Raw genomic sequence first — 13586 nt, forward strand, 5'->3', positions numbered from 1 at the left:
CCACTCCTCTCAGGATCCCTCATCCTTGACCCGTCTTCCTCTACTTTCTTCACTGCCTCAGCATATGACAACTTCTGCACTACTCTAACCCTGGAAACCTCAACCTGCCTCTCTCGCACAGGACATTTCTGAGCCCCAGCCCAATGGGCACCTCTACAATTAACACATACCACTACTTTACCCAATGCTACACATTTCTTTGTCTCATGTCCTTCTGCACACTTCTCACACCTAGGAACATCCCTGCTACACACTGCTGCCACATGCCCATGAGCTTGACACCTGTAACAATGTAATGTATTCGGCATAAAAGCTCATATAGGATAACTTATATATCCTTACATCACTTTGTTGGGCAAAGACTCAACATCAAAACTCAAAAGAACAAACAACAACTCTTCTGTTTCACCACTCACTCCACCCTGTCTGCGTCTCACCAAACGATGAGCATCACAAACACCGGGAATCTTCTCCTTCAGTTGGTCAACTTTCACATTTACCGCTACACCAGCAATCACTCCTTTCAATGGCACCCTTTTCTTGAGAGCAAAACAATTCACATCTCTTGCCTCCATTCTGTTAATGTGGAGCACCTGCTCCCTCTAACCAGCAGAATCACAAACAATTATCACAAGACCACTCCTGTTTACCCTCACCGATTTCACAGCACCCAACTCTGTTTTCACCCACCCCGAAACCACAAATGTATCAGCCAAAAGGCAAAGGTCCACTTTTTCCAAAAACTTCACTCCGACTGTCAGACTCATCTTTATCCTGACCCACAGTGCACGCCTCGGGCTCAGAGAACTTCACCACACCTACCACCTCCGATACTTTTCTCTCATTCACTTCCATTTCTCCTCCTGTCTTCTGCTCACTCTGCTTGCACTTTCTACCATTCTTCTTTAACAAACCATCTCCTTTTTTTAAGCCATTTTGAACCCGACTCAAGCTCACCCTCTTCCTCCCTCTCTCTCTTAGACCTCTTCTGCCTCTCATATTCCCTCCATTCCTCCCACATATTCTAAGTATACGTCTCCTTTTGACAATACTGCACTTCTCTTGACATACATCTTGTTCATGGCTTCTGAAGGGACACCATTTAACCAGCTGCCACAAACTCTGTACAATCAGCACGAACCCCTCGGGATGTAAAGCTCAACAGTGCATCCCGCTTGTAAAGAAGCTGCTTCGCCTTGATGATCTTCTTTATCAATAGCTACCGTAACGCTTTTCCATTTCAAACAAGCACGCTGTTCCAACCCCCATCGACCGTGTCGCCATGACAGCATCGCACTATTCTTCTGTTCTTCATTTACACAATTAACCAAAACAAGGCTGCTTCTAGTCACTTTGACTGAATCGACAATCAGAGAGGTGAGCGACAGAGAGAAGCGGCTTCCTCTCCTCCATCTTTTCTTCATCGACCCTAGAGAGGGTCGTTGCTGTTGTACTAGGAATGATGTATGAAAAATAAGTGGTGAAATAAGTTAAAATAATATGTAGGCCTATAGCCTACACATTTTCATTCTGATAATATTTTATGCCTCTCATCACCAGTCACGACCAGCTGTGCGTCACATGATTGTCTCCAGTGGTGATGGAGTGGGAGCACAGATGTCTGCTGAGCGGTTTCTCAATGTTCATCTCCTAGGCAATCGCCACGGTCCCAAGAGCACTGGCATGTGGTAAGACGATAATGCTCTTGGCTTGCATTTCATCTCTTGGCTGGATTTCATCAAAATGTGGGACAGAATAGTAAAGGGGTGGGTTGCCGTTATTGGACGGGGTTTCAAAACCAAAAAGAAGGGTAAACAGCCTATTGATGATGTTCCAATAGTAATGCTAAATGTATTAATAGTCATATCTACATATTTCGTTTTTGTATGCTAGTAGCCAATTTCAGCCTACATATTCCCATTATTAAAATGGATGACTAGAAAATCAAATCCTTCACTTACAATATTATATTTTAAATTGATATAATATTATTGAATATCATATTTGGATTTCTGTTATATTGTCTGCCATTTAGACAATAATTTTCATAATTATTAATAATAATAACAATGAATTAAATTATTTTCTTGAAACAAAGTTTTCGTCATGGCCCATGAGGTACTTTAGCTCCGTTCCATTGGCTCTATATCTCCAGGTTTTGTGTTAGTGAATTCATTAGCCCCCTATCTCCCCAAGGCAGGTAGCAGCTCTCTGATTTGCTTCCTGGTGTCTGACTCAGCCTTTATTACAGCAAGCCGAGCATCTGCCTGAAAGCACCATGAAATCCTCCTGATTGGCTCACCCAGTCAGTGTGTGTGTGTGTGTGTGAGTATCCGTTATTAATGACACACACATACTATGCTACATTGTATTGTCATTTTTGACGTGAAGAGATATTTTCAGTGGAGTTAGAGGTATCCTCAGACCCTCAAGTTGCTTCCCTTCTTTCACATCATCCCTCAGAGGTGCTTGCGGACTGGGAAGCATTGTGTGAGGAGGGTGCTTCATGCTCCGGTGAGGGAGCGGATTGACGAAGGAGAGTGGATCGAAGAGGAGGGGAGAGAGGAGAGCAGATGCTGCCCACACCCTGAGATGCTCTGCTGTCTGATAGAAGATGAGATGTCTCTGCAGGAGTTCCAGCAACGTGTGGGCTGTGTCATCACACATGTCGGTGAGTGTCCTGTCTTTATCCCTCCATGAGCCATCAGCCAAGGGGATACCCAGCAGCTGCTCCCTGCATGGTCTCCCTATTCCAGACAGCATCTTTAGAGATGCCTAGATATGAAATGCTTGACTATAGAGATACATGTGTGAATATTTGGTCTAAACGGATAGAAATGTCAGGTTTGGGCTGATCATAATTGTTGCAATTTATACACAATTTACATTTGAAACAGTTCAAGTTCAGAGTCAGCCTTACACAAATAACCATGTAGCATGTTGTTATCCACTACTCATTTACATTTTGGACATTTGAGTCATTTTGCAGACGCTCTTATCCAGAGCAACTTACAGTAGCAATTAGGGTTAAGTGCCTTGCTCAAGGGCACATTAACCGGTTTTCACCAGGCTGCTCTGGGATTCGAACCAGCAACCTTTTGGTTACTGGCCCAATGCTCTTAACTGCTAGGCTACCTGCCACCCAAAATTGGGATCTGGTTTGTGGATTTATATTTTATTCTTGAGTAGATTTATAATGGACGCATCATGTTCCACTCCAGTCAGACTTGTTATTCCATGCTGGTTGGTGTGATGTGTAATAACTAGTTGTCACAGCACATCACAGTGAGTGGGTGTCATCAGAAAGTGTGATTGTCATATATTGAAAATGACTTTTCTATTCTCTGATAATCCCATCCTATTCTTATTATGAGTTTAATTGTAAATCACTGTAACCACATTTTAGAGACAATATATGTATCATCATGCAGATAGATATACAGTATTTATCGATGTCTATGGGTTTCGTTACATATTTTATGATACTCAATTGTTATTAGCCACAGAAGACAGCACAACCTAGTATACATCTCTTTAGGTTCCTATCTCCCCCTCTCAAAATTCCTCTTGTTCTCCTTCATTCCATATTCTACATCCGGGTCTTCCGGGCTGGGCAGAGGAAGTAGGTTATTGTGCCACGCTGGAGATTGTTACGGAGTGTATTCTATCACTGCTCTCGTGAGGCAGTCATGCAGCAGCCATCTATTGAGGAGGGGACCATACAGCCAGTTACCATAGAAACTGAGATAGCCCAGGCTTGTGTGCATTGGCCCTATTGATTTATGGAAACGGCCTCTCCTGTGTTGCTGTTTGCATCTCTCACGCCCCCAACTTATCACAGACCCCCAATTATTTTCACTATCACACCCGTAGGGTGGTCTTTGGCCAACACATAACACATCCATAGACTTGGAGGCCCTCCTCCTTTACTCATTAACCATAATTAAATCATTGTCAGTGTCATGTTATATGTTGAGCGTTATAGATTGCTGTCATCATAACACTTTATTATACCGATCGGACCTAACGGTCCCAACAGTGTCCTTTAATGCAAGGTTCATAATGAGCTTCCCTATACTGAAGATGATTGCCAAGAGACTGACAATAGTAATGTTATTCTGCTAGTGGCATTTATTCTCTATTGATTTCTTTAAAATCAAAGACACACCCCTCTGTTCATCTGTAAGGGATGTAGAGCTGTGCAGATTCAATCACATATTTTACATTAAAAGCCATGTGTGGGAAATGGTGAGCTTGGCAGCTGATGTCAGCAGCACTACATCAGAGATATTATTGCAGTTACACCTTGTAACAGGCTCCATGACTCAGAGAGAAAGAAAGCGAAAGAGGCAAGCCTTATCTGAGCTCTCATTGGTGGCAGGTGACAACATAGTTGCCGGAGTGTGAAGGCTGTGTAATCTAGGGTAACGGTGTATGGATTTTATGAATAATTCATGATAGAAATGATGTAGAATTCAAGCGGCTTCCTCTATTAAACAGAGTTATTAGAATGATCATACTGCAGACCATCGTCCTCTCACAGCTCTTCCAAACAAATTATATTTACAGGAAAATACACAACCGACTTGAAATGGTCCTTCAAATAGTTTTCAGGAAAAAAACGATGTTATGTTTTGTTGCCTCTAGCAACCGAGGAATTACAGTAGTGCAATGCCTCTTGTGTACAGGGCAATCCTCCACAACACATCCCAAGGATATCTAATATCTAATTCAATCTCCAAATCATATAGGGAAATATAAACTCAGTATTACATGAGTTAAATTCTTAACCTCATAGTGTGCAAAGATTTCAGGATGCCTTCTGTACTATTTAGTAGAGTAGAACAATGGAAATGTGTGGCATCGGTCATCCGTTGCTAATTGAACTAACGGGATTAGCATGGTCTGGCTACTCAAGGCTGGCCCCAGACACATACTATGTGGTTAACACAGGGAAATGAAACAGTCTATAGGCCTATATAAACAGAAAATACAACCACATCAAAACATGAGCCCAGACTAAAGACGCAGCTGACAGGGAATCGTAAAGGCACCAAGGCTGGAAAATGCATTAAAATGTCAGTGTAATCACTTTGTGGTTTTCAGAGGCATTTTGTTTAAAACATACTTTCCACAGATGAGTAACCATTCTTGGCAGATTCTCACCAAGTGATCAGTGACAATGTACATGTTCCACTGGCTCTACAGCACCGACCTCGATCCTAGACGTTATGTATTTTGTGTGAGCATGTTTATGGCTTCTCTCAGGATGAATGTTGGCTTACTTGTCTGTCGTTCATTTTGTTGTAACTCTGGCACTGTAGTAGTTATATCCTCTTACAGTAAGCAATGAATCTATTGAGAGACTATCTACATCATAAAGAGTTAAATGGATAAATAGAAGCAGCATTGTTTTGTCCCTCCCTTTATCTATGTCTCCACCCCTCATCCTCTTAGCAGCCAAAGGGCCATTGCTATCTTCCAAAATCAATACCAGATGCCACCATGAGCGCGTGTGCCATGTCATTCTGTAATACTGATAGTCCATTCATAAGCCTTCCTTGGCACAGAAAGAGATATATAAAAAGTCCTGATTCTATCCCATATGCAGAGAGGTGAACAATGGAAAGGTCAGGAGGTCATCTTCTCTCCTGTTGGAACAGCAGCCCTGGTGTTCATCATCTCAAACGTCCTGATCAGATGCCTTCCTCACCTCTGACTTCTGAAATCATATCCCCTCACAACAATGCCATCAACTTTATCTCCGTTTTTGGATTTTAGATGATGTGGAATCATAAAGGATTGATTGCAGGGATTCGATGTTCATTCATTGAGTGCATTTAATCTGTAGACATATCATAGACTGTTGGATTTTGATTCACTCAGAGGTTGTCAACATATCTTAAGGTTAGGTAGGTGTTCCAGCCATAGATCTTCCTGGTATCATAACAGATCTGGTCTTGTTGCCCAGCCAGCCCAGTCTTGTTGTTATGACGTAGGCTGTATTCACACTGCTTCCCATTTGTCCCTCATTTACGTGAAAGGGGCTCTTTGGAAAACGTTTGTCTTATTTCGCACAGCCCCCTTTGGGCATTGGCCAGTATTTGATTGGTGCTCACAGTAACACAATGGAACAATAGCCCATTGAGTCATAAATCTATTTTAAGAGTCTGGCCTAATTTCAAACTCTAATATGGACTTACTGCACCAGTTTTCAAGGGCTCAGGGTGGCCCTCAGATCAGCAGGGTCAAGCTTCACAGCAGGCTTGGAAAAACAGAGGGCATGTAGGTAGAAGACAGAAGTCAGGTCAGGTAAGGCTAGGACAGACAGAGGGAGTACTGGGGATTACTACTCCCCATTCTCCTTCTGTGACCTTGACCTCTGTAACCCTTTCCTCTCTGAAGGTGGTTGGGAAGGTTTGCTCACCCCTGATAGGGCATTGTTTGTGAGAAGAATTACCTCTCAAGGCTACGGTGTAAATTCATGATCCATAGCACTGCAGATTATTATTATTATTTTTTTTACCAGATCCTTAATCTATCTCGCAAGGGGTTGCAGTATATTGTGTGCAGTCACAGCATACCTGTCACGGCAGATTTCCTCCGAAGAGGTGAAACAAGGATCGGACCAATACGCAGCGTGGTAGGTGTCCATGTTTTAATAGGGAAAAACTGAACATGAACACAAATACAAAATAACAAAGTGAACTGGCAACGAAACAGTCCCGTGTGGCACAGACACAGGAAACAATCACCCACAAAATACCCAAAGAACATGGCTGCCTAAATATGGTTCACAATCAGAGACAACGATAAGCACCTACCTCTAATTGAGAACCAATCTAGGCAACCATAGACTTACATAAACACCTAGAAAGGAAACAGCCCCATAAACATACAAAACCCCTAGACAAGTTGAAACACATACATCACCCATGTCACACCCTGACCTAACCAAAATAACAAGGAAAACAAAGAACACTAAGGTCAGGGTGTGACAATACCTGATCTTTGAGTCGATTTCCTATCCTCAGTGCTTCTCACGGTTGAGAGCTTTGATGCATGCTCTGCTCCTGCACTGATAACTGGGGCTCACTGCCACAATGTAATAGTGCAGATGTTCACAACAACTCTGAACTAGGGACGACATACTACTCATTTATATACAGTGCCTTGCGAAAGTATTCGGCCCCCTTGAACTTTGCGACCTTTTGCCACATTTCAGGCTTCAACCATAAAGATATAAAACTGTATTTTTTTGTGAAGAATCAACAACAAGTGGGACACAATCATGAAGTGGATCGACATTTATTGGATATTTCAAACTTTTTTAACAAATCAAAAACTGAAAAAATTGGGCGTGCATGTATATGTTTGAAGCCTGAAATGTGGCAAAAGGTCGCAAAGTTCAAGGGGGCCGAATACTTTCTCAAGGCACTGTATATACAAATGTATAATTGAAATGGCACTGAAACTAGCTTTTTCCACATATGTTTTATGGTTAGGGTAGGGTTGTTCATCAACATGGTTATGTCAAATAAAATGTGAAATAAATGCTGTATATGCTATTTGGACTTGGTTGGTTATGTCCTTGCAATAACGAGAGAATAAAAAATTAATTGTGAGGATTAGCAGATGCATTCCAATATGTATCTTTCAAAAATAGGTTGACCTTGTGTTGACATGCAGATATATATGTGTGAGCCCCATTACAATAGCAGGAAGCAATAAAAGACACTGTGCGGGTGTTTGACTCAGTGTGTGTGATCCTGGACCTCATTACTACCAGCACCGTGCTGTTCAGAGCTCACATATACAATACTATTCATCACCCTCCCTATGTGTGTGCAGTGTGTGTGTATTTTCTAGAGGGAGGAGTGACTGACAGATGCCAGTGACACTAGGAGAACCTGGCCTTACTGCACTGGTCCTATGCAGTGTGGGCTCGAAATATGTGGCTGCTCTGTCATTCGATGATGACAGAGCAGGGTGGGGGTAAGGCTGGGTAGGCTTCAGAACTGAAGAAGTGACGGTCCAGGGAGCATTTGAGAGGACGGATAGAGCGGGCAGGGCGACAGGAAGAGTGATCTCCGGATCCAAACATGAGGAGTACTTTTTTTTAAATGGGGGTGTCTTGTTCCTGTTTTCATGTTTTTAGAGCACATGTCCCAATGGCAAAGGCCAGCTTTCTGCTGACAGAGCCACATGGTGATGTCATATGATGGAATTTACTCCTTGCCTCTGACCTTAAGTAGAAAAACAAACAGTGCAAATACTCCGATATTCTCCTTGTACAGCAGGTGTTGCTGCTTTTCTAGTCTTTTATGTTGTTTCATTAGCATAGTGGTTTAGAATAGATAATGCCAGTACTGTGATTCAAGATCATATTGTTGAACTGAACATATACAGTGCTTTGCAAAAGTATTCACCCCCCTTGGCGTTTTTCCTATTTTGTTGCATTACAACCTGTAATTTACATGGATTTTTATTTGGATTTCATGTAATGGACATACACAAAATAGTCAAAATTGGTGAAGTGAAATGAAAAAAATTACTTTTCAAAAAATTCAAAAAAAATAAAAAACGGAAAAGGTGGTGTGTGCATATGTATTCACCCCGTTTGCTATGAAGCCCCTAAATAAGATCTGGTGCAGCCAATTACCTTCAGAAGTCACATAATTAGTTAAATAAAGTCCACCTGTGTGCAATTAAGTGTTACATGATCTGTCACATGATATCAGTATATATACACCTGCTCTGAAAGGCCCCAGAGTCTGCAACACCACTAAGCAAGGGGCACCACCAAGCAAGCAGCACCATGAAGAGCAAGGAGCTCTCCAAACAGGTCAGGGACAAAGTTGTGGAGAAGCACAGATCAGGGTTGGGTTATAAAAAAATATCCAAAACTTTGAACATCCCACTGAGCACCATCAAATCCATTATTAAAAAATGGAAAGAATATGGCACCACAACAAACCTGTCAAGAGAGGGCCGCCCACCAAAACTCACAGACCAGGCAAGGAGGGCATTAGTCAGAGAGGCAACAAAGAGACCAAAGATAACCCTGAAGGAGCTGCAAAGCTGCACAGCGGAGATTGGAGTATCTGTCCATAGGACCACTTTAAATTGTACACTCCACAGAGCTGGGCTTTACGGAAGAGTGGTCAGAAAAAAGCTGTTACTTAAAGAAAGAAATAAGCAAACACGTTTGGTGTTCGCCAAAAGGCATGTGGGAGACTCCCCAAACATATGAAAGAAGGTACCCTGGTCAGATGAGACTAAAATTGAGCTTTTTGACCATCAAGGAAAACGTTATGTCTGGCGCAAACCCAACACCTCTCATCAACCTGAGAACACCTGTGGGGATGTTTTTCATCGGCAGGGACTGGGAAACTGGTCAGAATTGAAGGAATGATGGATGGCGCTAAATACAGGGAAATTCTTGAGGGAAATCTTTCAGTCTTCCAGAGATTTGAGACTGGGACAGAGGTTCACCTTCCAGCAGGACAGTGACCCTAAGCATACTGCTAAAGCAACACTCAAGTGGTTTAAGGGGAAACATTTAAATGTCTTGGAATGGCCTAGTCAAAGCCCAGACCTCCATCCAATTGAGAATCTGTGGTATGACTTAAAGATTGCTGTACACCAGCGGCACCCATCCAACTTGAAGGAGCTGGAGCAGTTTTGCCTTGGAGAATGGGCATAAATCCCAGTGTCTCGTTGTGCCAAGCTTATAGAGACATACCCCAGAGACTTGCGGCTGTAATTGCTGCAAAAGGTGGCTCTATAAAGTATTGACTTTGGGGGGGATGAATAATTACGCACGCTCAAGTTATATATATTTTTTGTCTTCTTGTTTGTTTCACAATAAAAAAATATTTTACATCTTCAAAGTGGTAAGCATGTTGTGTAAATAAAATGATACAAAACCCCCCAAAATCCTTTTTAATTCCAGGTTGTAAGGCAACAAAATATGAAAAACGCCAAGGGGGTGAACACTTTCGCAAAAGCCACTAGTTCTTCTCACATGACATAATCACTGTGAGTAAAACATCTGAACTGGTGATCTCCTGCACATCAACACCACTTAGGAACAGGAGTCTGTCTGTGGACACCCATTCTCTCTGCCTGGGAGACCAACTATCTGAGCATAGTCTGTGGAGACGTATCTCAAAGTCATCCATAAAGAAAGTAGGGACATTGCATCTTACATTTTTTACATATATATTTTATTACATTATATGACAAATGTGGCAATATCAGATTATGTGCACTGTATGTTTGAGATCTTTTTGGACTGAGCTGTTTATTGTAGTAGATGTGTATGGGAGGTGCGTGCAGAGGTAAACACTAAAGCCAAATATAGGCCTATCACTGTCATTAAAGTCGTCCCTGAATAGACCTGTGTCCTAAGATTAGCTAGCGAGAGTGATCTATGTTTATCAGCCAGTGGAAAGGTAAGCTTAAGATACAGACCTGTGTATTATGCATTTTTAAAAGCAGGAAGGCCACTGGCTCCTATTCCATGTGGCAAACATCAAGACTATAGTATCACACATATTGGTCATCACTTTGACACTAAATGGACACATTATGACGTAATGGTTAAGTTCTTACAGCACACGGTGTGGTGAAGCCTGAAGACGCAGATTTGTGAATGAGTGTTAAAAGAATGTCAGACAGTAGGCTACAATAGCAGTTCTACAAACTTACACCAAGTGCCATGCCCACGGGTGTAACTTAGTATGACTGATAATGTTCTTGTGTGTTATTATTCTCATGAAGTACGTGCCCTTCGCCAATGAGAGTGTCTTGGGAGGGAGGGGTGAGAAAGGGCTTCTGAGACAAGGACAGTAAATGAGCTACAGCCAGGAGGAAAAGCAGTGCCTCTTGTGCTGTGTTCCTGACGCACATTGTCCACACAGTACTCCACAGCACAGAGGCTGAATGTTGGGCTGGGTGGGGGAGGAAAGGGAAGCCCCAGTGCCTCAGGGTATAGTTGAGGATATTGGTGTAAACCATGCCAGTCTCCTGTGCTCCACTGGTCACAAGACTTGAACTCAGACCTCTGGCGACAGAACACACACACATGCACCCACACACTCACAGACACACACATTGTAAGGAATCTGCTCCGTGGTGCTCTGTGCGGTTTTTCATAACCACAGCTGGAGCCCCCAGGGCAGGACTGTAGTGTTCAGCGGTCTGGTTCGGTCCAGACAGGAAGACCTCGCCATGGGCTCAGTTATGTGTAAGTGACTGGATTACCTACTTTAAACCTTAATTTACATGTTCTTTCACACTCATACAGGTCTGGTTTCCATGGCTCTTTTGCCTCCGAGTGGTGTGAAACAGATGTGATGTAAGCTAGTTGTGCTACTGGAGAAGCCTGCTCAGTAGAGAGCAGTAGGTAGGGGCTGGTGGTTGTGTTGTGTTTCCATGTGACGTCTTGAGTAAGGAGCTCTGCGTGCTTACAGGCTTAAGGCGTTCAGCAATGTGACCTAACAGAGAGGCCGGTGATTACCCTGTGAACACCTTGTGGGAACCTGGTCACAAATAGAGCTGGGGAATTCAAAATGCCTGATCAATTCACAATGGAATGTATTATACAGTGTAGTTACCCGTTGCTTCTGTGCATACATGTTGTGCTTCACAGAGAAATGCATGGTGCATTTCACTGTTACATTCTCCCCTGAGTGTGAAGTCACCTAAGCTTATATAGAGGTTACATAAGAAGGGTTTTTGATTATCCTCTGTTGCATGTGCCCGGCATAGAGAGGGAAGAGACGTAGGCAGAGGTCAGAGGCAACAGCTCACTGGCTCCTGGGACTGAAGATAAATAATTGCAGTGGTAGAGGCTAGCAGGGGACTGGGTGTGTGCGTACTGTGTAGAGTATGTGTGTGTGTGTGAGATGTGCTGCGCTGAGAGACAGACTATCAGATGGAAGGCACTGTAAGAGAAGAGCGTCTAGGGGACTTGAAAAGCAGACCAGGGGTGATTCAGGAAGACTGAGCCTGGGAGGAGAGTGAAGCTCTGGTAGCCGCTCTGAGCTCTTTCTGTCCCTTTCTCCCTGGGCTGGAGTCTGGACTGACCTTGACTACACTAGGCACTGCGTAGGAAGGAACTACACAGGCTGGTGTGCAGGAAAGCAATCTCTTGAACACAAACGCACACACTCTCAGAGATGAGTAGTGCAGATATTTTGGCACTCTGCTGTGGTGGGATGATGGACGGCTCCCCGCGGTACCAGACCATCCCCTCGCGGTGTTCGGTATGTGGGAGGCACACGCGTGGCGCTTCCTCCATGGTGCGTATCTCTGCCGGGGAGATGGAGTCCTACCACCACTTTCTGGGGGTGTGTCAGAAGACTGAGTCAGCCGCAGGGAGAAGTATGTCCTCCTCTCTTCCCTCTCAACCTCCTTCTCAGCACCTCTCCTTCACTCCATCCCCTTGTCAGTTTTGTTTTTAAACTAGGCAAGTCGGTTAAGAACAAATTCTTATTTACAATGACTGCCTTGTGTTCAGGGGCAGAACAACAAATGTTTACCTTGTCAGCTCAGGGATTCGATTCAGCAACCTTTTGGTTACTGGTCCAACGCTCGAACCATTATGCTGCGCTTGTTGATTGATGTGATGCTGCTAAGGCCCTGCTATATGTACATGCTTTAGTGAGATTTCATTAGTCTGCCGCTGCTGCTATCTGAGGTATGCCATTCCTTCTAATATTAGACTGATGCCTTTATGAATAGGCATGGCAGTTCTCAACCTTCTCAGACATGCTTATCATATGCCAGGTTGCTTTCCTATCTGCATGTCAAATGGCTTGCATTGTCCTGGATAGAAAGCTCATCACAACAACCTTTTAAAGAAGACTTGATTAGAACACATCTTATACCATGCATGCAGGCTTGCACAATTATTCATGTTTCTCTCTGTGGAGAAGTGTCAATGACAGCAGACAAAAATGGCTCCATGTTTAAAAAGAATGACAATCTGAATCATGGTGTCTGTGGTTGGATAAAGATGTCCTGTCTGACTGTTTTAAATGTGTGGGAAAAGACTAGCTGGCAAAGTTGAATGATGTCACAAAATAACCTACCCAGAAGCAGTTGATGGTCCCACAAATCTTCAATGCCTAGACATGCACCATCTCTTATGTATGATTATCCCTTGCAACTGAAGAAAATAGTCACCTATGGTATCCAGTTAGCTGCCAAGCCTATGTCCTTTAGGGCATCTGGTTCAAAATCTGTGTGTCTGAAGATATAAATGCAATTAAATTGTTTGGGTACGTTCAAGTAAGGATATGTGTCACTTTTTGCTCTTCCTGGACTGTCTTCATTCAAAGGTGTTTCTGAGATAATGTTCTTTAGTCGGAACAAAGTGACACATTTTATTGGCAGAAAGCCGTTTCTGTATCTGTCCAAGCGCAATTCTAATAGGTTTTTGATTGTTAATAAGAGAATGGGGTATCCATCTTAATGTCCTGAGTGTAAGACGGAAACCATAATGACCATCGCATGGCCTTGACGTCTCTTCCTCAGAAATCCTTTCATCTCTCAGCACCATAATGACGTCCATTCAT

General features: G+C 43.1%; 1 protein-coding gene across 14 annotated transcripts in view; it reads left to right on the top strand.

Moving 5' to 3' along the window:
* Positions 1-2460: 2460 nt before the first annotated feature.
* Positions 2461-13586, top strand: part of LOC139406630 (guanine nucleotide exchange factor DBS-like) — a 69859-nt gene continuing 58733 nt past the window's right edge. For 10 of the 14 annotated variants that reach the window (XM_071149440.1, XM_071149442.1, XM_071149443.1 and 7 more), the window contains exon 1: positions 12111-12390. In XM_071149440.1, the coding sequence (XP_071005541.1) occupies positions 12186-12390 (205 nt within the window). In that variant the 5' untranslated portion in view covers positions 12111-12185. Of the gene's footprint in view, positions 2672-11022; positions 11252-12110; positions 12391-13586 lie in introns of those variants that run through there. The other 4 variants (XM_071149459.1, XM_071149441.1, XM_071149461.1 and 1 more) reach the window with 4 other exon arrangements.

Source organism: Oncorhynchus clarkii, chromosome 4 (genome assembly GCF_045791955.1).
Source record: "Oncorhynchus clarkii lewisi isolate Uvic-CL-2024 chromosome 4, UVic_Ocla_1.0, whole genome shotgun sequence".
Classification (NCBI taxonomy): Eukaryota; Metazoa; Chordata; class Actinopteri; order Salmoniformes; family Salmonidae; genus Oncorhynchus; species Oncorhynchus clarkii.